Here is a 24,912-nt window from a genome sequence, read left to right on the forward strand (position 1 = left end):
TTGAAGTGGTCCACGAGACAGCGAGACTCGGCTCTGTTCTACGAGCTCGCGCTGTCTGTCTGCCTGCTGCCGTCTCCTGCCTTCCTCGCGCGCTCGCGCGCTCGGTCGCTCTCCTCCTCCTCATCCTGATCACACTGCTTTGATTCTCTGTTCTCAGTAAACAGCTGAGGCTCCCTGCACCCCCCACCCATCCACCCACCCACCCCTCCTCGGCCAGGAGACAGCAGCAGCTCTGCCTCCGAAGACAGGATCTGCGGGGTCTGGAGTGCTGTGCACCTGTGTCACCGTTTCTGCGTGTCCAGGCTGCGTCTTCTCTGTCTGGCTGCTGTGTGGGTGTAAGTGTCGGCGTTTTTAGGGGAGAACGTACCTCAGCAGTAGGGAGGCAGAACCATCGTAGGAAGCGGCGACGGGGAAGGGCATAGTGAATTAAGCATTGCTGCGATCTAGTTGGTGTTCCTGCGCTTGCCAAAAATGCAACATGCATTCTAATTTGATGCCCGGGCTCCCAGTCCCTCTTCGCCTCATCGTCCAGAGAGGAGTTGCTTTTTCCTGCTCGCATTTTTTTCGCAGTTCCGATTGCAAATTCTTCTGCAAGCCTCCTTTTTCATAGCATTCCAGACTTTCAAATTATTTATAGGTCCTTTCTTTCTTCATAAGGTGGCATTTTTCTTACCTGTTTCTGTGGCTTTACTCTGTTGCTTTCCTAGAGGTTCCCCGATTTTGTTTTCCTTTGGAGATTTGTGGTAATTTCACACCGCGGTCTTTCAACGGACTCTCCCTGGGGTTGTGTTTTACATCGTACCTTTTGCTAGTGGTTTTTGTTTCTTCTGGCTGAACGTGAGGACTCCTTTTACATTTCCCGATGGCTGCATAATTAGGATGGATCAAGCAAAAAACATGAAGAAAAAAAGCAGGATTATCCCGAATTCGATGGCTGTAGCTTGAACTTTTCTTCTTCAGTGTGGGATTGCTGTCTGTTGCCTTTTAAGCAGAGCTCCAACCTTTCTGACTGGGTATAAACTGGAGGCATTGCGTTTTTCCTGATTCGTGGACGTCTTTGGGGCACGCTTGTAGAGGGTAGGGGGGCTGGTGTAGGTACCAGTCTTCGGGACTTCGTCTACACCCTGACAAGAAATGTGTGGATTTCTCTCTGATGTGCGCTTCACCAAATCGTCTCTCCTCACCTCTCCTTTCCCTCTGTTTCCTTTTCGCAGGTGTGTCAGTTTTAATTCTGCCCAGTAGGTGGGACTTGGTGACTTTAGGACCAGTGTTTCCCTGCGTCTCCCCAATCTTCGGTTGATATACTCTGAAGTCTCTGAGACCTGCTGGAAAAATACAACATTGGTGGATAATAGGGAGCCTGCGCCGGCCAGGCGGGCACCGACCGGCCAGAGAGGGCCCGCGATGCTTTCCTGAACACCGGGAGCGTTGTGCTTCTGACCGCGTTTCCAGAATGAATCCACTTCCTGGAGGGTCGCGCATTTGATTTGTCGTCAGCCCGTGGACCAGGGGATTGTGTTCCTCGACACCCGGCGTCCTGCTCTTTTTCTTTTTTAATAGGGGACTGACCTGAGCGAGGGCTGGCGATGGATGCGCCTCTCTGCCTCACCAAGTGCCGTTTCCTGCGGATTTTCCTGCTGTGGAGCCTGTGGGTGGACCGCTCGGGCTCGGACCTGGCTTGCCCGGCCAACTGTCAATGCAGCGAGACGGAGATCAGCTGCCGGAAGCCGGACGACGGCAACATCTTCCCCCACCTGGAGTGGCAGGAATCGGGGGGCAGCAACGCCAACAACAACATCACGGCCATCTCGAAGAGCATCACCTCCATGTAAGTCGCTGCAAAGCAGCGCCCTTTCCTTATAACCTCACTCCATGTAAACGAGCTCACCGTTGCAATGAACACCCCGTCGTGAATGTAGTGTATCTAGTATTATTAGCTGCGCCCAGGGCACTCCGTGTACAGGTTGATAACACCTGCTTTTTCAGTTGCAGGGCCCGGGCTTTAAAAGGCCTAGATCCCACTGCATCGCCTCCCTGCGAGGCAGCCCCGAGGCCCACAGTGAACTGCCAAAAACTTTACTCAATTTATTTTCCAATCTGTGGTCTGTGGGGAGAAAGCGGGGGCAGGTACCAAGAGAGAGTTTGGGCCTTCTTCACTGGCCTCTGGGTCCAATCTATGTGTTAAACTCCAAAAGTTAAATAATTCTGAATCATGGTGGTTTGCCCGGCAGTAACCCTGGTGAAAGTTCCAGTTGACAGGTGTAGGTGGCTTCTGCTGGACACAGTTGCAAGACACGAGTTTTTTTTTAATTTGAGCTACAAGTGCCCAGCAGAATACAAGAGGTGTCTGCGGGTTGAACAGATAAGCCATGTGAAGCAAGTACCCACAATGAGAAAATTACCTGCTCTGTGCAAATTGAAGGTTTTTATATAGCAGTCATTCTGTTAAAAAAAGAGCCAGCTGACCGAAGGAAAAAACACCATTGTAACTGGTCAACTGGAATGTGTGCACCAGGGAAGAGGGCAACGCGTTGGTGCGGATGTGTGCTCGGGTGGCTACAGGTCGCCTCAGAGGTGTGCTCTCGAGATAGAAACGAGAGAGTGTACACAGATGCTGGCGCCGGCGTTACTCATCCGTAGCTTTCCCTCTCATGACGAGAACACGCCGTGTTGATGCGTTCATGTATGCATGGGGTGCATGGTGTGTTCTTTTTTGTGCAGTCTGGGGGGGGGTGTTGCATGTTAAAAGTTTGGGGCACTTGGTGTTCAGTGTATTTCTCTCTAAGCTTTAAGTGTGTTTTTGCCGCCAATATCTTCTTCAACAGTTTCCGTGGATGGCTATTTTACCCTAGCCCATGTTTTCACTGGGTGACGGGCTCTCTCGCCCCCCAAAATATCTCCAACCCAGGGCCCCTGTCCAGCAATGCCAGCCCGGCCCCGCTGCCTTGGAGGCTGTTCCTCTGCACCGGGCGCAGAGCGCAGACAGACAGTACGTGCTCCTCTGCCCCGCTGCGCCTCCCCCGGCGGCGGTGCTGTTTGTCACAGTCAAATTGGCAGCAAAGCCCCGCAGAATATTTACAATCCCCTCTTTGAATGCCTGCGCGCCTCTTCCCGGGATAAGGCTTATTGGGCTGCGGCGGCTCCATCATTTAACAGATATTAGCGCAGTGAGGGATTGGCACAGCAGGTGCCTGTTCCGTTCAGCGAGCTCGGAATATCCTTCTACCTCGACACATTTCACGAAAATCGCATTACCTCTCCAGGGATGTGCCTCCGTTTTTCAAAATGTTCGCCTCGTTTAGGCTCGCAAGGGCATGGCTAGAGGCAACCAAAATCTCACTCACACATTCAATCACTCCCTTTAACATTTACGTTGATGCTGAAAATAAAGCTTGCATCCAACATGGCGTACTGGGGTCCCCGCAATGTCTCTGCTGCGCTCATTCAACAGATACACGGGGATCACATCATCTGACAGTGTGAGGTGCTGTGTAAAAGATTCAGGTGCGTTTTATTCTTCTTCTATTGATGTCACAGCCACGCGCACAGTGTCCGGTGACGGTTTGGAAACACGTGCCTGTCAGGGGACAGCGGATGCTAAACGTGCCATCCCCTGGATCGGTTCCTACCCCGAGCCTCTCGCGGAGTCACCCCAGCCCCCTTTGCAGTGTGTCGCCACTATTCGTGGGCGAGACGCGCATATGTCAACACTCTTGGGTTTTATGCATCACACGACTCGCCACAAGAACTACTGCACGACCTGTGGCTATGGCACGCAGACCTTATTGAAAGAGACCCACAGCGGAACGCCCTAACCCAAAAAACCTGTTGGATAGTTTTGGGAAACAGTATTATTGCTCCGTTTTTGTACGTTTGTACAGAAACGTAGTGGGGAGACGCCCACGACTTTCCCATGCCACGGATGTGCGGTGAATAAATACCCAACGCACCTGCAAGACATGCTGCAAAGTATGGGCACCTTACCAAACATGGCTTTGCCCCGGCAAAAATGAGCCCGGGTCTGATAGCTACTGCAGACCTCCTCTCATGTCTACGTAGCACTATACACAAGGTCCATTTGTGTCACACCCATGTCCATTCGAGCACCCGAACGATGGAGTATTTATAACCGACACTACAGCGCCTTATTTAAGCACCGCAGTTGAAGGACCCAGCACGCCGGTTCTTGAACACAACTACGCTTAGGGGTAAAATGATGCCTTAACAAAAGTATTTTTTTTAATAACAACCTTGAAGATAGTTCCAATTTACTCGGTACTTCGGTAGTCCGGGTTGAGGGGGAAAAGAAAAACGTCTCAATAAACTCTCATCAGAAGGCCACATCAGTGGAAATGTAAACTCTATAGTGTTTTAGTATGCTATTTTACGAGCACACAGGTGTCTGGGTAAGTGAGAAGAGGTCCCAACGCGCTGAAAATGTCTCTCACGTTACCCGCCCGCCCGCCCGTTCGCCCCCCTCCCCCCTTCAGCCGAGGGTTCGAAGGCTGTTGGCAAGCGTCACCCCATCGCTGCCCCTGCCACATCCCCTCACAATGGGAAGGGGGCACGGCGCAGTGCTCAGACTGGCAAGTGTCGGGGTGAGAGCTCTTCATTAGCTGCGACAAGTGGGCAGTGTGCGGGGGCTTTGGGCTCAGCCGGAAGGTCAGACCAAGCCTGGCCGCTGAATGGCCGTTTCAGAGGCGTCCGCGGAGCTCCTTTTTAAGTCCACTTACATCCCCTGTCGAAAGCAGTCGCAGCAAGTGGTTGACTCCCCTGGCTGAAGCTTGGATTTCAGAACTACGCCTGGATTTATCAAAAGGAGCTTTGTTTGTCCTACGTCAACTGTCCATCACCACCAAACTCCTGGCAGAATGTGGCCTCCCCCGTCTTTGGAGAAACACATACAACACTTTCCACTTGGTTCTTTAATCATGGCGGTGGCTATATTAGATTTCATCTCGCTGGCTGATCCCAGGGCCGCCATTGATATTCCACATTTAATTGCAAGCCGTCGAAAGATTCTCATTTTTGTTTGTGAATAAAACCCCATTTGATTAGCATTCGTGTGCCTCTACCCCTTGTCACCCAATTTTCTTTTGAGCTGCCGAGCCGGGTTTATTGATGGCGCCTGTGTGAATCTGTTTGCTTCTCACACACACTGGGAGCCAAGGTCAGCCATGTAGAATCAACGAGGCCGCGAGAGATAATGGGGCATTATGAATGTGCGGCACGAACCATTATTTCTTGAACGGATTTGAAAGGGGGGTCGTTCCAACAGAGCACACTGGGGTTTATTGGACACACTCTGCGGCACCAGCGCACCCCTGGCTCAACAGGCCCTTGGTGCGCTCTGAGCACAGCTCGTCGGTGTCAGCCCGTGCAGACTGGGCAACGTGCGCTCAAATGGCAGGGAATTAAAGATTCTGGACATGTACCAAGAGGAGTGGACGTCTCTGCAGTGTAGATGCATTACAGCAGCTTGACATAAAATGTAATATCCGGCACCTCAGCCTTGCATCATTTTTCAAAGACAAGCAACAGGCATCTTGTGTTCGTCAATTTCACTACAGCATCCTATATCCTACAGTATGTGAAGCACAAAGCAGCACACTGCATCCTCATCACGACTCAGCATAACTACCAGTGTGTGGCAGGGCTCACTAATACTACCTGCTCAGAGCTGTTGACAATATACCGAAGGCTGCAAGGCTGAGTGACAGCAGGAAGTGGAGCCTGTGACCTTTACATTTCAGACAGATCTCTTAAGCAGGTGCGTGATCCACTGTGCTATCCAACGGACTAAGGCCACAGCTCTTCTGACCCTGATGTATGTTTGCTGCACATTGTGAAGCCAGTCTGTCCAAACATGGGACTCATTGTGCACATGCCTTTTCGAGTTCCAGGCAGCCGGTCTCCATGAACATCTGACATAACAAGTGCCTGTAGGATAGCAGCTCACAGTACTCCAAAGAGGGCTCTTTTACACGACTGTTCCATGGGACACATGGGTGATTTTCAGAGCTCCCTTAAGGGCCAGTGGCATCTCTTGCCACACTACAGTTGATTCTTTCATGTTCTACGCACTCGAAAGTATCCTGCAGAATTTTATCCTTGTGGAAACTACAACATTGTGTTTGCTATTGGCAAATGAGCAGAGTTCAATAGACAGTAAATCTGCAGTAAATTGTAAATTGATACTTGTATAGCGCACTACTCACCCGCAAGGGTCTCAAGGCACTTGTACGAATACCGTTGTGGTACCCATCCTGGCTTTCCCTGTGAGGCGTCCACTCCTGGGCACCCACAAGGTGGAGGCCAGGCATCCTTAGCGTTGTGGGGGCCGTTGTGGAGATTAAGCAAGATATTGCCCAGAGTTGCAGAGTGGGACTCCATGATTGGAATGGCACCGAGGCGAGAATTATCAGGTCCGTGGAATTTCCTTTTGAGCCCAAGACCCGCCGAGGCGGGGAATTGAACCCTGGTCCCGGGCTAGACCTCTGCATCAGGGTCTGCCGCTCTAATCATTGAGCCACACTTCTCCAGTCTGCATACATTATGTGTTTGGGAGCTTTTTAGTAAGAACTGGTTTACAAGTTTCTAACTCGACAATCATGTGGCACTGAAGATTTTGTTGACAACCTCTGTTCAAAGGTTGTGGATGGAATTATCATTAATTTAGCAATGTTTCGTGTCCCTCATTGTAGGCCACGTTGGTATATATATATATATATATATATATATATATATATATATATATATATATATATATATATATATATATATATATATATATCATTTAATTTCACTTAGCCATTTTGCTAGGTATAGTCTGTTCTTAGATCCTAAAGTCTGAGCATTGTCTTCACTGTTTAAAAATGGGACTTTGATGCCAGCACACTTCTGCCAGCGATTCTCGTTTCTAGATTTACAGACTAAGGGGCTGATCCACTGATCTTTTTTTCTAATGGCGAATTGACTTATGCATATAAAAGCCATAAACTGCACACATACTCAATGTGCCTGATTGAAATAAACAAAGGCGTGACAGATACAACTTACAGTCTTACAATACTCACCTTCCAATGTTTTAATATCTGCGAGTGCACCAAAAATGGCTGTAACTGCTCTGTCAATATTTGTATATCCAAATGGGAGTGTTCAAGAAGCGGCCAAGTGCAGAGTTTACATTGTTTCTTAACCAAAACGATGAGCAAACCCCACAAAAAATTCTGAATTGCGAAATAGTAGCAAATGTTTGCGACTTCTTTACCAAATGCACCTGTTCAAACTTGGCTTTAGTCAGAAAGACTCAGCTTAGAACCTTTTCAAATCAGTTCAGTGAAGTGTTTAACCCTGAAAGAGGAACAGTTCCAGCAGTGCAGTTGTGCCCGCCCTTGTGTGTCTGCAGGAATGCGTTTCTCCCGTCAGGCAGTTGGCCATGCTTGCCCATGCAGAAGGTCTCTGCTCAAGACTTGTGACTATATCTTTTGTACCCAGGTGTTGTTTGGGTTATTTGGATTGAATTCCATGACCACATTATGCCATGTGGATTTTGTACATGACAGAGTTGAAATTATGAATGAATCAAGGAATGTGAATATTTTGCTAGTAGCCTCAATAACGTTTTGGAATGTTTGAATTTTGGACTTAAAAGGGGTCATCTTGTTGAATCACACATTAAACATTAATGTAAGTAGGGAATTGTTTGCATATTTTCTTCTTTGTTCGAATTTCACTAATAGATTCCAGGGCTGGCTTTAGCGCTGGTGGCGCCCTGTGCGACGATGTTTGTTGTCGCCCCCCTCCCATGTCCACCTCCACCACGTATTCTCTCACTAGCACCCTTTAACAGTCTCCATAACCACACTCTCTCAGATACATTGAATTAATTTTATAGCACCACTCATACTAGTGTTGGGTGTCAGAGCACTTTGCATCACACACACATTACACAGAGACAATCAATCATACGTGTTTTAAATTAGAGTATACGAAATGTTTACATAAGCCAAAGGACTAAAAGTGTAGGAGTCACATGTCATCCATACTGGTAGGCAGTATAGTTTAAGAGTGCTTGGTGTGGTGAAGCACACACTCAGAAAAAGAAACAGCATAGTTGGTAGTTTTCTTTAATAATAAGAACCGATTTCTAGTCAAATTAACCCTTTATGCAACATTAATCAATGCTCTAATGTATGCTTTGCAGTGTGTATGCAGTTCTGTGATGAAAGTTAATAGCTCACTGTTGAATATTAGGACTTTAAGTTATAAATTGCAAGTAACAAAAGGATGTCTCTTTTAAAAGCAGTAACCTGCTGATGTGTTCACATTATATGCACTCTGTGATCAACTTGGTACACGTTCTTTGCAGCAGGCATATTAACCCTCTGCACTAACTTCGCAGAGGTCAAAACCTCAACTATACCAAACACTGAGCTCTCTCCAGGAAGATAATTAATCACACAAGTTATTTTGACATTTCTGTGAGGCCTGGCAATTGCCGGAGGAAAGAAATGCAGCCAGTGCTTCAAAAACATAATAAACTTGCAAACACGGCGCCCCCAGGAAGCCAGCACCCGGTGCGGTGGCACCGGTCGCACCACCCTAAAGCCGGCCCTGATAGATTCCTCAACTCTTATAACAGGTCCATAGTCCTTCATTAGTTATACAGATCAAAGTGAACTTCCCATCTATTGATGTGAATACAACAATATTCATAGGGTGCTTTTTAAGCACTTTATCTCATCACATTTTCCCAGCCAGAAGTCAAAGAAAAATAAAAAAGTATTTCTGCTAACTGCATGCTTAGTGGACCACGTCCTTCTCGTGAGTTCCTACACAGAATCAATTAAGCAGGATTTGGCAAAGCAGCCCAGTGAGCAAACATCCACAACGCCATAAGACAAACCTTGCAAACAAAGTCAGCAAATTTACAAGCCTAGAACAAACGGGATACCAGGACAACTTGAGCCATCAACATACACAAAGCGTTAAACTAATTTTAGATAAGGCGAGTTGTCACAAGCAATGTTTTAAGGTTGAACCTGTTCTTTATCAAAGCATTTGAATGAACAAATAGGCGACTGTTTTGTCGTTTTAGCACTTACCATCCAATTAAAACAACTTTAAGTAAAATTTAATATGTGAGGGAAACATCAAGTAGACAGCTGCTCTCTTAGAAAATGGGCCAGGGAATTGCACCAAAAGAGATAAACATCTGTTTCAGAAAAAATCAGACTCCCCATCTTTATTACTTTTTAGAGTCGTTGGAAATGTATCTGAAAAATTAATGATTTGGACAAAATGTTCTGTGGTGAGTAATGCAACGGATGTATGGACTGTCTTACCAGACACTGAAACATTAATACTGTAATAGGACTTAATGGCGTTTTACCATCAACAGGCATAAATATTGAGACCCCCATAACTCAAGTGCAATATGAGAAGCCTGTCGATGGATTTGGTTGGGCTAATGAACCCAGTATAGATGTAGGACCCAGGAACCTCAAATAAGTGGTTTTCGAATTGCAAATGCTAGTGATGAGAGCGACCTCTACTGGAAGAGAGTGTCCCAACACAGCCTTGTCTTGAAGGAGACAGCAGCTTGAAGCTTCCCCTACACAACCATCCAACGTTGCATCAACATTGACCATTAGAGAGGCAGGCTTGGAAGAGGGAAAGGCACCCCCAGCCCATGCTTAATAACCTGCTTTTGGCCCACTCTCACATTTTACCAGCTAAATACATATCTAGTTATCTGGTTAGGTGGGAGCTTACTGGTGGCTGGTGTCCAAAGAATGCAAGGGCCGAGGGCAGCAGCATGGATATGAATGAGGTGCAGCCGCCTGTCTTCGTGCATGTCATGGAAAAATAATGGAGGCAGGGAAAATGAAAAAAAAGAGCAAGCACACGTTGAACACAATTCATATATTTAGTTTATTTGAAAATTACCTGCAATTTTAACAATTGAATGTAAAAAGCCGTGACGTTTTCTCTAAGTAACAATGATTAACTCTAACTAATTGTTTGTCGATGCACACCAGGTACAATTTAAGAACACTAGCTGCGTTATTTTGACAACAAGATTCCGTTGCAATATCTAGAAAATGGAGTAGCAAGTCACTGCAGGGAATCACAGGTACAAAGCCCGCTATCAAAGGCAGTCGAATCCGAATACATGATTCATACTTCTCATCAGCAAAGAGGAAGCTTCAGACTTGGCTGTAAAGTTTGCATTTTAATGACATACTCTCATTTTGTAAATGGTATCAAATGTTGCTCTGGCGGATGTGGATTAAGCCCATTATAGAGACGTGACGTTTTCACGCTATAGTTCATGAATATTGCAGAAAAAGCCTCGTGGGCCGTGATCAGAGCTTTCAATCCAGATTCCTAGCACAGAATTACATATTTTTTTATGGATTTTGTGGAGTTATCATTTGAGTGCAACATGTACATGCTTGTCCTCCCGACCACTGTACACAGACCATCAGACGTACTTAGAGGCAGGCTACATTTACTAACCCATCATTTAATCTCCGATTTATATTTGTATATTGTCCTTAGTCTGTTCCATTTAACGAAATATCCTATTGCCCATTGGGTCCGAGAAGGTACCACTTAATCTAATAACATTCCAGCCAGAGGAAAAACAACAGCAAGCAATTGACTTAAAATATGTTGACACATTACTGCAAGGGAGTAAACAGAGGCCACGAGTCTATTAAAGCTAGTTTTTTCCATGGTAGGTCTGCCAAGTCTACCTACTCATTGTATGCTGTGTGTCTTAAATGCCAGCATGTCGTTATTTAATTATCAGGCCAATGCTTTTAAGTAACGAGTGACAGGCGCGCACTCATTGGTAGCATCAGGGGTCACGTTTAATATCTCTTCCTTGAATCCCAATTAGTCTTTAACATGCATCCGTTTTATTAATGCACAGTTCCATATTCTTTCCTGCCCTGACCATTAATGCCTCTGCCCTTGTTGACATCGCCGTGACCCTCTACAGGGGAGTCATAAAGCTGCTTAACACCGCGTTCGCATGGATTGACTGCCATGATGGTTGGCAACATTATAGTCGCGCAAAGTCATACAAGGCCTAATGTGACTGTGATTTGCACGTAGAAACATGCCACAGTTCATAGGTATTCTTACATCTTTAGCAAAGATGTAGGTACTGTGCAAAATCACACATGGCCAAGAGCACCTCAGAGCACTCACAACGCCTACAAGTGAAATGTGGTAAGCCACATGCAAAAGCAAACAGAGAAAGAAGATATAACTTGCTATAATGAAATATTCCCAAAGCATTAGATGACAAACAATGGAAAAACCTGGAGTTACTGCATTTATCTTATTCGAGATATCTGGTAGAGCAGTGTCCCAATCAAAGGTGTACCCTGGACGCCCTCTGCTGACTGACTACAACTGTTGTTTTAGTCGTGGCTGGATGAGCCATGAGGATTTAAGAGTGACAAGCATTAGCAAAGCCAATCATTCTGGCTTTCAGGTACACATTTGCCACTTTCATTGGGGAGTTTATGTGCACTCTGTCACTCATCCTTAACTCATGAATCCGTCCATCTATCCGCAGACTCATTCTTGCAATCATTCACGTATCTAGTTGCCGTAGAGCTCGCACACAATTTCAACAAGCATATGCAAAGTAAATGAAAACAATAAAAGTAGGATTATTGGTAGTTTGAGAGGGGAGGCACTGTGGAGGATTGACTAAGTGGCAGATTAGCTAAAGTGAAAAATGCCTAAGAAGTTCACTGAAAATTGCATCAAAAATCATTACAGTGGGGCCTCTGCATCGAGAGTCACTATACTAAGAGTAACTTTATGTCTGAACTTTGCAGATAACTTTATCATTCATTGCTTTATCACAGTCCTTTTTTTAATTTGGGGGTAAACAACCTTCTCAACTCCCCATTTCTTTTTTTATTATCACTCTTTATGTATTCAGGGAATGTAAAACACGCCCATCTTCTTTTTTCCTATAATTAGGGAGAACCCAAACCCTTTTTAGGGCGAATGTAGGCAGCACATGTGCTGTCTCTTTGAGACATGCTGTATTCACTCTGTTCGCTTACAGCCAGCCCATTGCCTTTTATTCATCCCATCAATTGTCATTCAAAAGTGCTTGCTTGCTAGTGGTTGATGGTTCCTCTTTGTCCTGTGCTACCTTGCAACACAGTTAAGGGATAGGCTTCAGCAACTCCCATCGCATATTCTCTGATGCCTGTTTATATAATGTGAACTCAAGTGACCCAAAGGTTTTGGAGTGCTTTACATGAGCTCTAGTTACATTACACAGTGTCAAATACATTTCCGGGGGACATTTTTATAGAGCGCAAACTTAACTGACCCAGAGGTATTGGACCACTTTACAAAAGCGCCAGTTGCATTACACAAGGCCAGGTTAATTTTATTGTTTTTAGATGCAGAGAGATTAAGTGATGCTAACGCCTTCCGTGCTTACTCATTATTTCCCCTCTACCTGACAAATGGGAGCATGTTGTTGTTGTTGCTATGTCCTGTGCTCCTATACCCAGGGGGCTGGGAAAGAGGGTGGGGCCAGGGTCTTTCTGGTAAACAGATGCTGCGAGTGATGTTTTCAATGGAAAACTCTGGAGAAGGGTCCCTGGTGAATAGAGGCCTGAGGAGGAGGGATGTGATGGCTCCGCCATTGAAAAGTACTTCACTGCTTTTTTCATTGGTTGTTCAATAATCTAGTGATGCAGTAGGACACAGAATGTTATAGTGCTCTTGACTTGCATCGAGCCACTTGTCTGTCTGTCTGTGTATTCAAAAGCCTTGGAATGTGTCTCAAAATGTTTCATGAGGCAAGCATGTATTTCAGAATCATACTGCATGACCCAGTGTGCAGTAATTGTATAGCTCTTCAATCCTTGGTGGCACAGCACCCAGGATAATATGCTGTATGGCAAAACACTTATAAGGTTCCAAAGACGAGACCTATTGGCTATGCCAGTGCTTGTTTTCTATATGTTATTGCACTTCCTTTGCCCTAAACCCCTGTATATGCACCTTAAACAAGCGCACATTCTATGTATGTACACACATTACACACATACATGAACTACAAACGCATTAGACATACATATACTAATATGCATACATACAATATATTTTTATGCCTTAAACATATATATGTTCCCAAATTCCATTTCATTTTTTAAAATTTCCTTTTTGCTTCAACCATATTTTACTTGTATTTTTTGTTCCCATTATTAATAAGATTAGTATACATGAATGCATCTAATTAATAAAGTAATATAATGAATATATTTTACTATTAATTAATAATATACTATTTTAAATGTAGCACATTTTAATTGTAGCCACTTTCTATCCTTTAATCGAAATTACATTTCTTTTCTATGTTGTTTGTATGGCTTCTAATGTTTCAATGCTGCTGCTGGTTAGATGAGCAAGCCTGACATTTCCCAAAACAATTCTTTAACTATTTTGAATATGCATAATATGTTAACCTCTCTAAGTATGTGTACTTTTTGTGTGTGGGTATGCATCTATTTATTTCCCACCTACTGTGCACCAAAAAAGACCTTTATAGCCCTCACCAAACCACTATTCTATCGTATAGTCTAAAACTCTTTTGAACTATCCCCCTATATCTCCATGCCCCTATTCATCCCAAACCTCTCATACTACTATGGATGCCTAAAAATCCTTTTCAAACTCTTACCTCCATTATTCCTCCTTTATCCTACTCTAACAACTAACAGGCATACATGTCCACTACTTCTAATAACAATCTATCTCAAATAACCCTTTCCAAACTCCTCCCTCCTTTATCGCTACTTGATCTATTTATCCAACTAACAAGCACACATGTCCACCCCTCCCAAAAACAATTTATATTCATCCTCTACTGCTCCACCACTAATTCACCTTTGGTTCCGGAGTCACATGCTACTGGTCAAAAAGCCCTTCAACGCCTCATCAGTGAAGTAAGCGCTATCTAAATATAATTAGAAATTACAAAATTAAAACAAGCCTCCATCTAAATATGGTGGACAATAAGCTAAGCAGGATTATTGTGTCTTGCAATGGTACTGTAGGCAGTGCAGCATTGTTTAATATAATAGCATGTCCACTAAATTCAGAAGCAACGTGTCTATCTTGGAATGATAAAACAATGGTATACAAGGGGCAATACTGTTCAGCGATGCCCATCTGAGTTCGAAGCAGTGACCCATGGGATGTGGTACATTGTAGATTAAAGGAGTGGCAAGCTAATGGCCTAGTACCACTATTAAGGGATCTGCAGTATGCTCTAAAATACAGCAAACTGAAATAAAAAACAAATAACAGAAGTTAAAAAGGTCCTATAATGTGGGCAAACTGAAGGACTGGCCCACAAGTCATGACAATAAATTCCACTCATTTTCAGACAGATGTGGAATTTTATCAGACAAAATGCAATCACTCACAGGGCATGTAACCCACAGTTTAACCATTGCCCCATGCTGTGTGCTGTCATGTATAGAAGCAGAATGTGAGTGACACTCAAACAGACCAATGGCAGACGAGAGCTAACCCAAGGCCACTACATATTGGTATACAGTGTTTATTTTGTAAACAATTGTGTACCAGTGTTCAAAGCTCTGCTGGGAATCCCACACCCTATGCAATTTAATGTTGACACACCCAATGACAAGGCTGCATAGTCTTAAATCCATCTAATGCCTTTTTAATTCACCATCAGGCAATACCTGCCGCTTTATCTCACTCTTGGGTCTGGGGTACATGATGGGGGCACATGTTATGCCTCCCTGTAATTGCACCCCAGTTCCTGCACAGTGTGGCATGCAAGCCACACCGTGCAGGAATGTGCTACAGGTGCTGCAACAGCAGCAGAGAGCTGTAAAAGCTCTTCTATTAGCCTAACACTCCTGCCACCATGAGACAGCCGCAGCACCACCCGCCCAACCTTGATTCAACTCTGAATCTGGCGGCCGGGCACACCATGACCTTGGTGGTCATCCTGCAGACGGAGCAGTGTCAGTGCCACAGGTGGACCCCCAAAGTCATAATAAGCCCCTAAATCTGTCAGGCTCTCCAAAGAGGATCTATCAAGGATTATTGCTGCAAATCTTCTACCCAGATTATGTACAAGAGCAATTAACATCAAAACACTTACCAACTAAGGGAATCTCTCATGTAGCAAAATACCTGTCTTTAGGCTTTAACTTGGTGTTATAACAACCCATTTTTAAAGACTTTTATATTTTAACGTATGTTTTCCATTCTGAATAAACCTGGGCTACTGCTTTCATTTTAATGTTTCAGAATGCAGAATTAAGACACATGGCATCTGACATAACTTTCTCCAATAAACCGTTCAGGCATACAGCCTTTAATACTGACTAGCCTCGATGGTCAAACGAGGCTTGATATATTAGGCACAAGCCCTCAGTCATACAATCATAAAATGTAATATGAAGACAACTACAGTTGGCAAACAATTTATTTCTTCGCTTATGAGGGGCTAACAAGAATGACAATGGTAAATCATCTCCCAGAATCTGTCTTGGAGGGTGTGTCACAACTAACAAAATGTTACTCTGGTATGGTAATCTGTGAGAGTGTAATGCCAATCTGCCCTTGATTTCACCATAAATACGTCAAGCCTACTGTCTTTGTCATACATTTTCATAACACACAGATCAAACCTATGGCCTCTGACTTAGGTCTATTGTATTGAGCATAATTTCTTGCAAAGCAATCTTTTCAAATGCGACCATAGAATCAGAAATGTATACAAAACGACTGCTGGCAAAATATATAATCCCGCCTAAGAGGATATAACAAGGATAGTCACAGTCCAAATCTTCTTCTTCCAGGTAATGTCAGAGGGAGTAGCCAGCACCAAAACCATTGACTACTATAACAATCTGTGAGATTCCATATGACAATAAATAAGTCAACACTAGTGTTTTTTGTCATAACATTTCATAATGAATAGTTCAGAGCTTTAGCTTCTGTTACCCTTTCCCAAAAAATGAACCAAGCCTATACCTTCATCATTAGCTAATCACTATAACTAATCCAGGCCTACTGAACTGTGTGTAGGCTATCCCACGGAGCAACCATTTACGCATAAGGATAAAAAGTTCAATGTTCATAAAATTACAGTTGTCAAACAATATACAATTTCTCCTACCAGGGTTTAACACAGATTATATTTGATAGCTTGATTGGTCAACCAAAATGACCACGTTGAATTGTATCTAAACCTCATTGGAAAATACACCAGAGCATATTGCAGATTCAAACTAGAACAGCCCAGGGAGAACAAAGGGTTTTAAGTGTAATACAAGTTAAGGCTGCTTCACCAGCTGCAGTAAAAGATCTGTATGGTGTTTTTGTAATCTATATGTGCCACGATTAATATATTGACTACTGACTCCAGTTTATGAATGAATAAGTACAAGCACAATTGGGAGTTTTGAAGAATAGAATAAAATACCACTCTAATCTCAGAATGTCTGTCTCCTTGAAAATACCTTTATACAGTATTCTGTAGTTGTGCCCTATGGACAAAGCAAATGTTTATTATTTTCAATAAACATTTCACAGATTAATGCCAGACCCACTTCTGACTATTATCCAGCATCAGTGAAGATGGAACCTCTCTAGCCTTTTTTCCATGTAGATTAACCAATATACCTTCAATAATCAAACAGAAATCAGTACTTAATTCAAACTCTACTATGTTTCTGAAATAGGTACAAATCCATTCAGTAGATGCATGGCTCTGCATGGGATATGGACGCATTTCTCCCTTCCAGGGGCCAAACAAACACGGAAAAGTGAAAGGAAAAAGAACTTCAAGTATCTTATTGGCAACCCTATGAGTGAGGCATGGATGTTCAGCTCAGTTTCAATCGTTTTCTTCAGTCAATCCAGAATCTTCATATTCTCTTAAAATACTTAAACATCTTTAACAATTAAACTCTTTTGAAACACGTACACCTATGCATTTCATTTCACCAGTCAATACAACAAAAACGGCTTCAAAATGTAACATAACTGTGCGACATGCTTTCACTAAGATTAAGGCTCCCTGTTTTCCATTATTATTGATTTTTACAGATACACACAGACAGTAAACCATTTATTTTCTTGTCTGTATTTTTTTTAACCGTAGATAAAAATGGAAATTGGGTGCTTTTTGAGTGATTCTAAATACACTTTGCCATGACTGGCATGCCAACAACTGTGTGGATTGATAGGTAAAGGGGTTAAACAAAAAAAGGAATTTTAGTAGAGAGGCTGAAAAAGCAGTAGATATGCACAAGGGTGATGCTGAAATGTGCATATTTTCATATAAATGCATTTATTTATCTTCTGCAGGTGTTCATATCACTGAAACCTGGCAGGCATTCAAGCGTGACTGCATATTTATTGGTTAAATAAATGCAGAAATATACCAGTATCAGCTTTATTTTTTTCACAAAACCCATAATAAATATGGATAAATACAGATAAATTTGACAAAAAATAAATGGATAAATGCAGACGGAAATGTCAAAAACATAAGTACCATAAAACCGGGAGCCCTAATTAAGATGTAATATCAATGTGCTTTTGATGATCAAATTCCCCCCTACAATCCTCCTAATAAATCCGCAACATAAAAACACACATTTCAGTGATAACCTTTAGTTAAATACAGTAAGGACACTACTTAAAACTGAGTGTCATTCAGATGAGCATTTTCCAAACTCTTCTCCAATCAAGATATGACCCAGATGTGTTCATTATTGTCCTTTACTACCTCAACTGCCTTTGGGCAGCTCATGCATTTCAGAGTCGCCCAAAACTTCATCCGAGGAGTCTCATCACGCACCTTTACATTTTGTATGTACTTGGAATGCACCATCAACTATCAAAACAGCATTCATCAGGGCCGTCTTAACAGCATTATAGGCCCCCGGGCAAAGCAGTACACAGGGCCCTGCCTACACAACCACTCACAGGAATAAAAATATTTAACGAAAAATTAGTTTTAAATTCTGGTCTGCACGGGCCCCTATGCTCGTTGGGCCCTCGGGCAACTGCCCAGCATGCCCATGCGTCAAGATGGCACTGGTATTCACGAAGTAGATTTATTACCAATAACTTCTAAGCTTGTTATGACACTCAAGTTCTTCTTCGATAGCGTGACAAAGTTAATAATTACAGAGATTTCAAACGTAATTTTTAAATTTTTGCCTTCATGTTTAACAGAGAAGGGTGGCGACATTTAGGCAAGGTACAGTAGGAGCCGATTCGATTCACTTTAATGTAGCATAGCATATTCCTTCGGTATCTCTCTAGATCAATATGCTCAGAAGTCATAAATAAGTTTACTGAGATAAAACCATTGAACATTTCTAAGATGAGGTAATGAACAAAGTATTGCACTATGATCATTAATCAAGTCTCAACCATAAATCTTAATTTCTTTGACAGCGAAAAATTCCCACACTGTAGGAAAATGTCTCGCTGGGTGATTTTGGGGGGAAGTGCAGGAAGTTAGATTAGAACCACCAGTTTCCTCAACATTGAAAAATGAGACACAATATATGTTCTGTAAATACTGTTTTACGTAGTTCACCTCAATCACCCCAAAAGCAAATTTGTGACTATGGGTCATGTAATTGATACTTCTTAAACTTCATTAGACCTGCTCCATGTCAGAAGAGAGGAGAGATATATTGCCAGACACTATGTCCATCCTACCACATATTTACAGGAGCATAAGACACTAAGGGGCATATTATCAAGCCCCCATTGCCACCAAAATGTCACTTTCAGTGACGTTGTTGTGGCGATAGGGGCTTAGACCTATTCACAAGGCAGTGTTAAGACACATTAAGTGGCTTAACGCGGCTTAACGCTGCCTTGTGAATAGGACCCCTTCACGCTGTTTTTAGCGTGAAAGGGGCGTGCAGTGGGCGTTCCACCGCAGCACCCATTGAGTTTGACGCTACCTACTATTCACAAGGGCAGCATAAATAGGAGGCAGCGCCAAACTTAACACCAGGAAAAATCTGGTCTTAAAGTGGCGAAACGAGGAGAAATGGCTTATTTCTCCTCGTTTAAGCTTTTTCCATGTGTGCTGCCTTGTTCAGCACACATGGAAAAAGCAAAATTCCATGGTTTGTTTATGTACAGGAAGGTGTCCCTTCCTGTACATAAACAAACCTTTTTTTAAAAAGACGTTTTGTAACTTAAATGTGTGCTGTATGAAGCAGCACACATGTAAGTTACAAACTGGCATTTAAGGTTTGTTTATGTGCAGAAAGGGACACCTTCCTGCATATAAACAAACCTCCCTGCTTGCAGACACCCTTGCACTATGGTGCAAGGGTGCCTGCTTTGGTGCTAAGTTGTGAAACTCAGCACCATCGCAGAGGGAAATGCGAGGCTGCACCATAACCTTGTGAATAGGGGGCAGCCTCGCGTTTCCGAAGTGGCGGAGAGAGGCGTTAAGCCAAGAAGGCTAACGCATCTCTCCGCCACTTCCTTGAGAATATGGCCCTAAGTCAGTTGGGCTGCAGCATGCTTTTACATCACCTCCTCCAATAGAACATATAACTTCCATGCGAAATACTTGTGTTGGACAGCATTACCATGAGTGAGGCAAATTGGCAAACATCTGAAAGTTTGACGAATTGTCAAGGAAATCTCTACACCCAAGTCCTACTCTCACTGAAGGGGATATAACCTTAACAGAACGCTGAACGATTTTTCCTAAATGATGAAGGACGTCTAAGCTAGAGTGTTTGTTCCCTCATTGAAAGACACACAACGGTGAAACAGAAGTCAGAAGTGAGAACTGAAGTCAGAACTGAGAACTGAGTGTTAATATTAAGTGACTGCCCTAAGTTTGTGGCAGCATTTCCTAAATCTTGCAAATAACTTTTCGGCTGGGCTAGATACGTCGTTTTGCACATTCACAGCAAGATTATATTGAACCACTTACTACTGTGAGAAGATGGAGATGGTGCAATGAGGATCATAGGAGCTTCTCACAGCTCTTGTGTGTGGCCAGTGAAATGTTTGAATCAATAAGCATGCCAACATTTAAAACCAATGGAAAATGAGAATGGCAGTGCCACGTGTGCAATGGCCTAAAGTCAGCAGTCCAGTAACTATTGCAACTGGTAAGGATCCCTGCCGTTGTGGCATTCAGCCTGAGCAGGTACTTGAACAGCGCTTTATTGGCAGATGTCTGTTGGCAGATTATGCAGACTATTGCCACTGTTTAACATTAATCTGATGTGATACATGGCATACAAGGCAATGCATCAGACCAAAGTCTTTTCATCCAGAAGGCTAAATATGCATGCAGGCCAACAATATTCCACTATAAATGTACCGTTTCACAAAGGCACCTGCTTCTGGGGACAATATTCTTGCGAGAAAAAGACAGTGTATAGCAGTGGGAATTTTCACCCCATAAAGGTGGCTTCCCTGATTTTCAAAGATATCGTCTTCACTATGTGCCACCCACTGCTCCCCAGGAATTACACTGCCAACATGGATTGTTCCCAACTCTTTTCTTTATTGGAGCAATATCTTTTGAATTGATTGAACATTGCTAAATCACGTAGTCTCTTCCCATTGCCTAGAGTAGAAACACTATCAGCTGCAGAAAACAAAATATTTCAACAATGCCACCTGCTAGAAACTGCCTGCACCCACGCGGGCTCACAGATCCAAAGGGTAGGCAAGCCCAGGTCGCGCCCCGGTGTTTACATGTGCTGGGAGAATTGAGGAGCACAGCCCTTTGGCATCAGGATTTGCGCTCACAGATGATATGTTCTGTTGACAGCTCCCGCTTGTGACTACAGGACAAGTTCTTTCAGCATCCTAAAATCAAACCTACCCTTTTAAGGTGCATGAAAGATTTTCTAAAGGTACGAAAGTGCCAACTGCTTTTAGGAGCAGTCTCTTTTCCTGACATCATCTACTATAAGAATAGCTAGTTATGTCGGATGGAGTGAGGATGGATCAGCACGGTTACCAAAAGGTCAAAGGGTTATGCTGTCAAACCCAGGGGAATGTCAATTATTCTTTAAACCTGAAAGCGTTCGGAAAGTTTTATAACATTACCCGCATTAGCAGTGTTGTGAAATGTAATTTTTTTCTGATTGCAGGACGCTTCGACTTTACTGAACATTGATTCTTATTTTATAGAAACAGGGATTGTATGATGTCCACTGAGTGTAAAAAAGCAGCATTCATTTGCTCGGATTTCTTAGTAAAATTAGAGCTTCTTTTTTTATGTAACATGGCCCCACATCATTGGGTTAAGAGCGCCCTTACTCCCCTTTAAATGGTAGCACCGGTAGTGGAGAGGCCACCTCTATGCATGTTCATTTTGAACATATTGCTTATTTCCTTTGCAAATAAAATAGTAATTGATAAAAGAGTCATTGAGCAGAACAAATAAACATATTTTTGGTTTCACCGGGTACTCGCCATAATATTCCTGTGTCTTGAACAAGGAACATGTAATAGCCGTGTGATACTGTTCAGGAGACATGAACCATCAGTGGCATGCAAGGCGTAAGTGCGTGTATAGAATTGCACTCATCGGTAACCAAGCAACGACATTCTTTGTAAAGCAAGAACATATAAAAAAAACTGGTAACAATAAGTAGCAATAAAGTTATATTCACATAAATCCTCTGGGAATCCAACAGTGAATTGTACCAGTGAAGTAGTTTACCTCAGTAAAAAGCCTTTTTCGATATAAATATTAAATCAGTAATGGGGGCGACCAGAGAAACTTCGAGCAGCCTGGGTGTTCCTCCTGTGAAAAAAGGTGGATGTACCTCAAGCAGCTGATGTGCACATTATAAACATGAGCTCTCTGGAGGGGCCAAGAAGTGGGCAATGGAGTTGTGGCTGAGCTAGAGATGTTTCAAAAGTTGTTGAATGCAACATTAGGCACTCATTTTTAGGTCTTGCCTGTGACAGCACATGCACTGCATGCGCTCTCGCATGTGAGAGATATTGTCAGGGCCGGACTGGCTACCGGGCGTTTTGGAATGCTGCTGAGGTGGGGGCTGATTTCGTTGATGGGGACCTGCGTGTACTGAACGAAATTCATTTTGCTTTAATTATTTCGAAGTACACGCAGGTCTCCATGAACGAAATCAGCCCCCATCGCAGTGAAATCAGCCCCCTGCTCGGCAGAATTCCAAAACGCCCGGTAGTCAGTCCGGCCCTGGATATTGTATAGAACAAAGGGCTTGCAGGCTGCCCATTGCTCAACATTCCTTGACTTCATTTTCACTCTTATTTTCTGCCTTCTAATTGGCCAGCGCATGCCGGCTTCGCTTCCTCTAATTTCTGCTGGAGCATGGACCAAGTGCAGATTGCTTCAGCTTGATTGCTGTTCTTCCACTGATCGCTTTGTGATTGAATCACTATTTAAATTTTTCTTCTTCACTGTTGTTCCTGTTGAACCTTTTGCCATTTGTACCTGTGTTTTGCGGTGCCAGACACACTTCAAAGAAGCCCTTTCTTCCTTGAAATGTATGTTTATTGTGACAGATGTTATCTGCTTTTATTGTGCAACAGATTTTATTTGCTTCCAAATGTATTTTCACTAAGACAAAGACATGGACTCATTTGCTTTCTTTATGAGATAGGAGTTGTTATTCACACGTGGGGAGATTCATTAATTTCTGGTCTGCTCAGAAAACTCAGGGGTGCTGTGCGGTGACCTAACAAACATTGGCAAAGTCAACAGGTCTTGCCTTTGAAACTGTTAGCTCTGCAATTGTTTTTTGGTTATGATCTACAGCATGGGTTTTGCCAACATTGGTAATGATTTGCTACATGCTGTATAGCAGCAAGATGGCTGTGTAGCATGGCTAAAAATATTAATAAAAAAAGAACGAGGATGCATCCAATGATAATGCACTGTAAAAAGAAAGCACATTAGTCTTGGCTGCATCATAGCACCTTCTTAAATTAGTTTTAGCGACACTGCAAAGCATCTGTGCTGCTGTACAGAATGGCTATAAAAAATTGCCAAAGCCAATAGCCCTCATAGGTGAGGTCTATTGTCTACACCAAGGCTTTTTCCCTTTAAGGATGCTAATAAAGTGGCAAGTAATCACCTGCAGTGAAGCTTCCCTTAGAGGGCGGGGGACCATCCAAAAGCCTTTAATGAAGCCTTGTCCAATCTGCCAACCACCAGGTTTACTTAATGGTCAGTCAGCCCCTGGCTGTGAGTAAACATTGGTGAAACTGACATGTAATACTTCAGTAAGGAGTTGTACTAAAAAACACTAATTTCTAGTAAATATTACAGAACATAGAAAATGCAAAATTGCATTAAATCAAATCTTTTTTTGTGCAAGTCACAAAACAGACTTAAAAAAAGGACTTCAACTGATTCACCTTTTCCAAGCAAACACACTTTGTCGTGCCATGAAGCCCTCTGCAAACGAACAGCTCATCTATTTGTAACTGGATGTTTTCGAAGCAAGCAGCTCACATGGTGAACAAAAATTGTTTTTCAAGAAACAACGTTGCATCTCTTTCACGAAATACCTATACCCCAAAGAAGGCATCTAATTTCGCTGTCAAATCTTAAAATTCAGCCAACTCCTCAGCCTAATTTTACTGTCTTAAGTTTATTAATGTGATTAATTGCCTGAAATAAACATAAAACTGACATCTGTTAATGAGCTGGTTTTTGAGAAAAGCCCACATCTGTTACAAAGGACATTATCCCCTTCATGGATTGCGCAGACTGCGCAGTATCTGTTTTTGTGCTTTTCGTGTACAAAAAACCCTCCCAGGAGGTCGGCTCCAGTTCAGTGTACGGTTGGTATAGCCACAGAAAGATCATTTTTTAGCCAAGGAATTCGTTATCTTGATTTCATAAAGACAGCGGTTCCCTCTGTGACAGATAACCCTCACACTCCCAAACAATCCAATTGTTTTGCTGCTGTGGAATTTATTTTTCGAAGGAAAGAAAAACATCTATTTGGCAAGCAAATTCCCTTAGAAACAGCGTGTCTTTAGCGGGGAATCCCTGCCTTACACAGTGAGGACATTGCCTCCCCAATGAGGGATATCATTTGTGCACAGTGGGAGCAAGGCTCTTTAGAAGGGATTTTCCGATCACCTTATTGGAACAGCAGCATCACTAGCATTACACTGTACTTCTAAAGGAGAATGATATCTCTTTATGATACTTTATTGAGGATTTTTAAGAGCTTGTGGTACTGCATGATTGTGTGCTGCTCTGTTGCTAGGACTTTATCATCAATTATCATTAAAGAGTCGCTTTCCTTTGATCAACTTACTAAATTATTTGTTTGATTGTTAATGATATATCTACATCTTTTTTGTATTGCTTCAAAAAGCAGACAAGCTGAATCTAATGAATTTTCAATGCATATAAAAAAGCACTGAATTATAATAGATTAGAGCAGTGCTCTTTAAAATGTGGGCCATGCTCGCGTGGGCAGGCACATGTCTGTCAGTGAAACCCACGGCCTTTTAATTAACAGCGACAATGGTAGACAGTAAGCAAGCCCAACTGACAGAGGAAAGAAGGCCAAGACAGGCTTAATGCACACAGTAAGGTTGAGTCACTCCGCTATCATTGGGTGGGTTAAAACTATTTTGATCTTCATTCCATTGACCGTTGAGCCTGTTCTATCAGCTACAACATTATTCTACTTGTAGAGTTATGTGGCAAAGCCAGACGATGATGAGAGGCAGAGTGTTAGCAGCATGGAAGCTACAGTATTCCTGCTAATAAAGTAAAGTTTCAGAGAGCATCCCACGGCAAGGGGGTGCTACAGGAAGCATTGCAAGCATACAGGCATCTAAAAG

General features: G+C 43.1%; 1 protein-coding gene across 4 annotated transcripts in view; it reads left to right on the forward strand.

The window, feature by feature from the left end:
* Positions 1–217: 217 nt before the first annotated feature.
* NTRK3 (neurotrophic receptor tyrosine kinase 3) overlaps positions 218–24,912 on the forward strand; it is a 1,591,631-nt gene continuing 1,566,936 nt past the window's right edge. For 3 of the 4 annotated variants that reach the window (XM_085644471.1, XM_085644470.1, XM_085644472.1), the window contains exon 1: positions 267–1,828. In XM_085644471.1, coding sequence (XP_085500597.1) covers positions 1,587–1,828 — 242 coding nt within the window. In that variant the 5' untranslated portion in view covers positions 267–1,586. Of the gene's footprint in view, positions 1,829–24,912 lie in introns of all 4 variants that reach the window. The other variant, XM_085644469.1, reaches the window with a different exon arrangement.

This window comes from Triturus cristatus, chromosome 3_1, assembly GCF_964204655.1.
Source record: "Triturus cristatus chromosome 3_1, aTriCri1.1, whole genome shotgun sequence".
Lineage (NCBI taxonomy): Eukaryota > Metazoa > Chordata > Amphibia > Caudata > Salamandridae > Triturus > Triturus cristatus.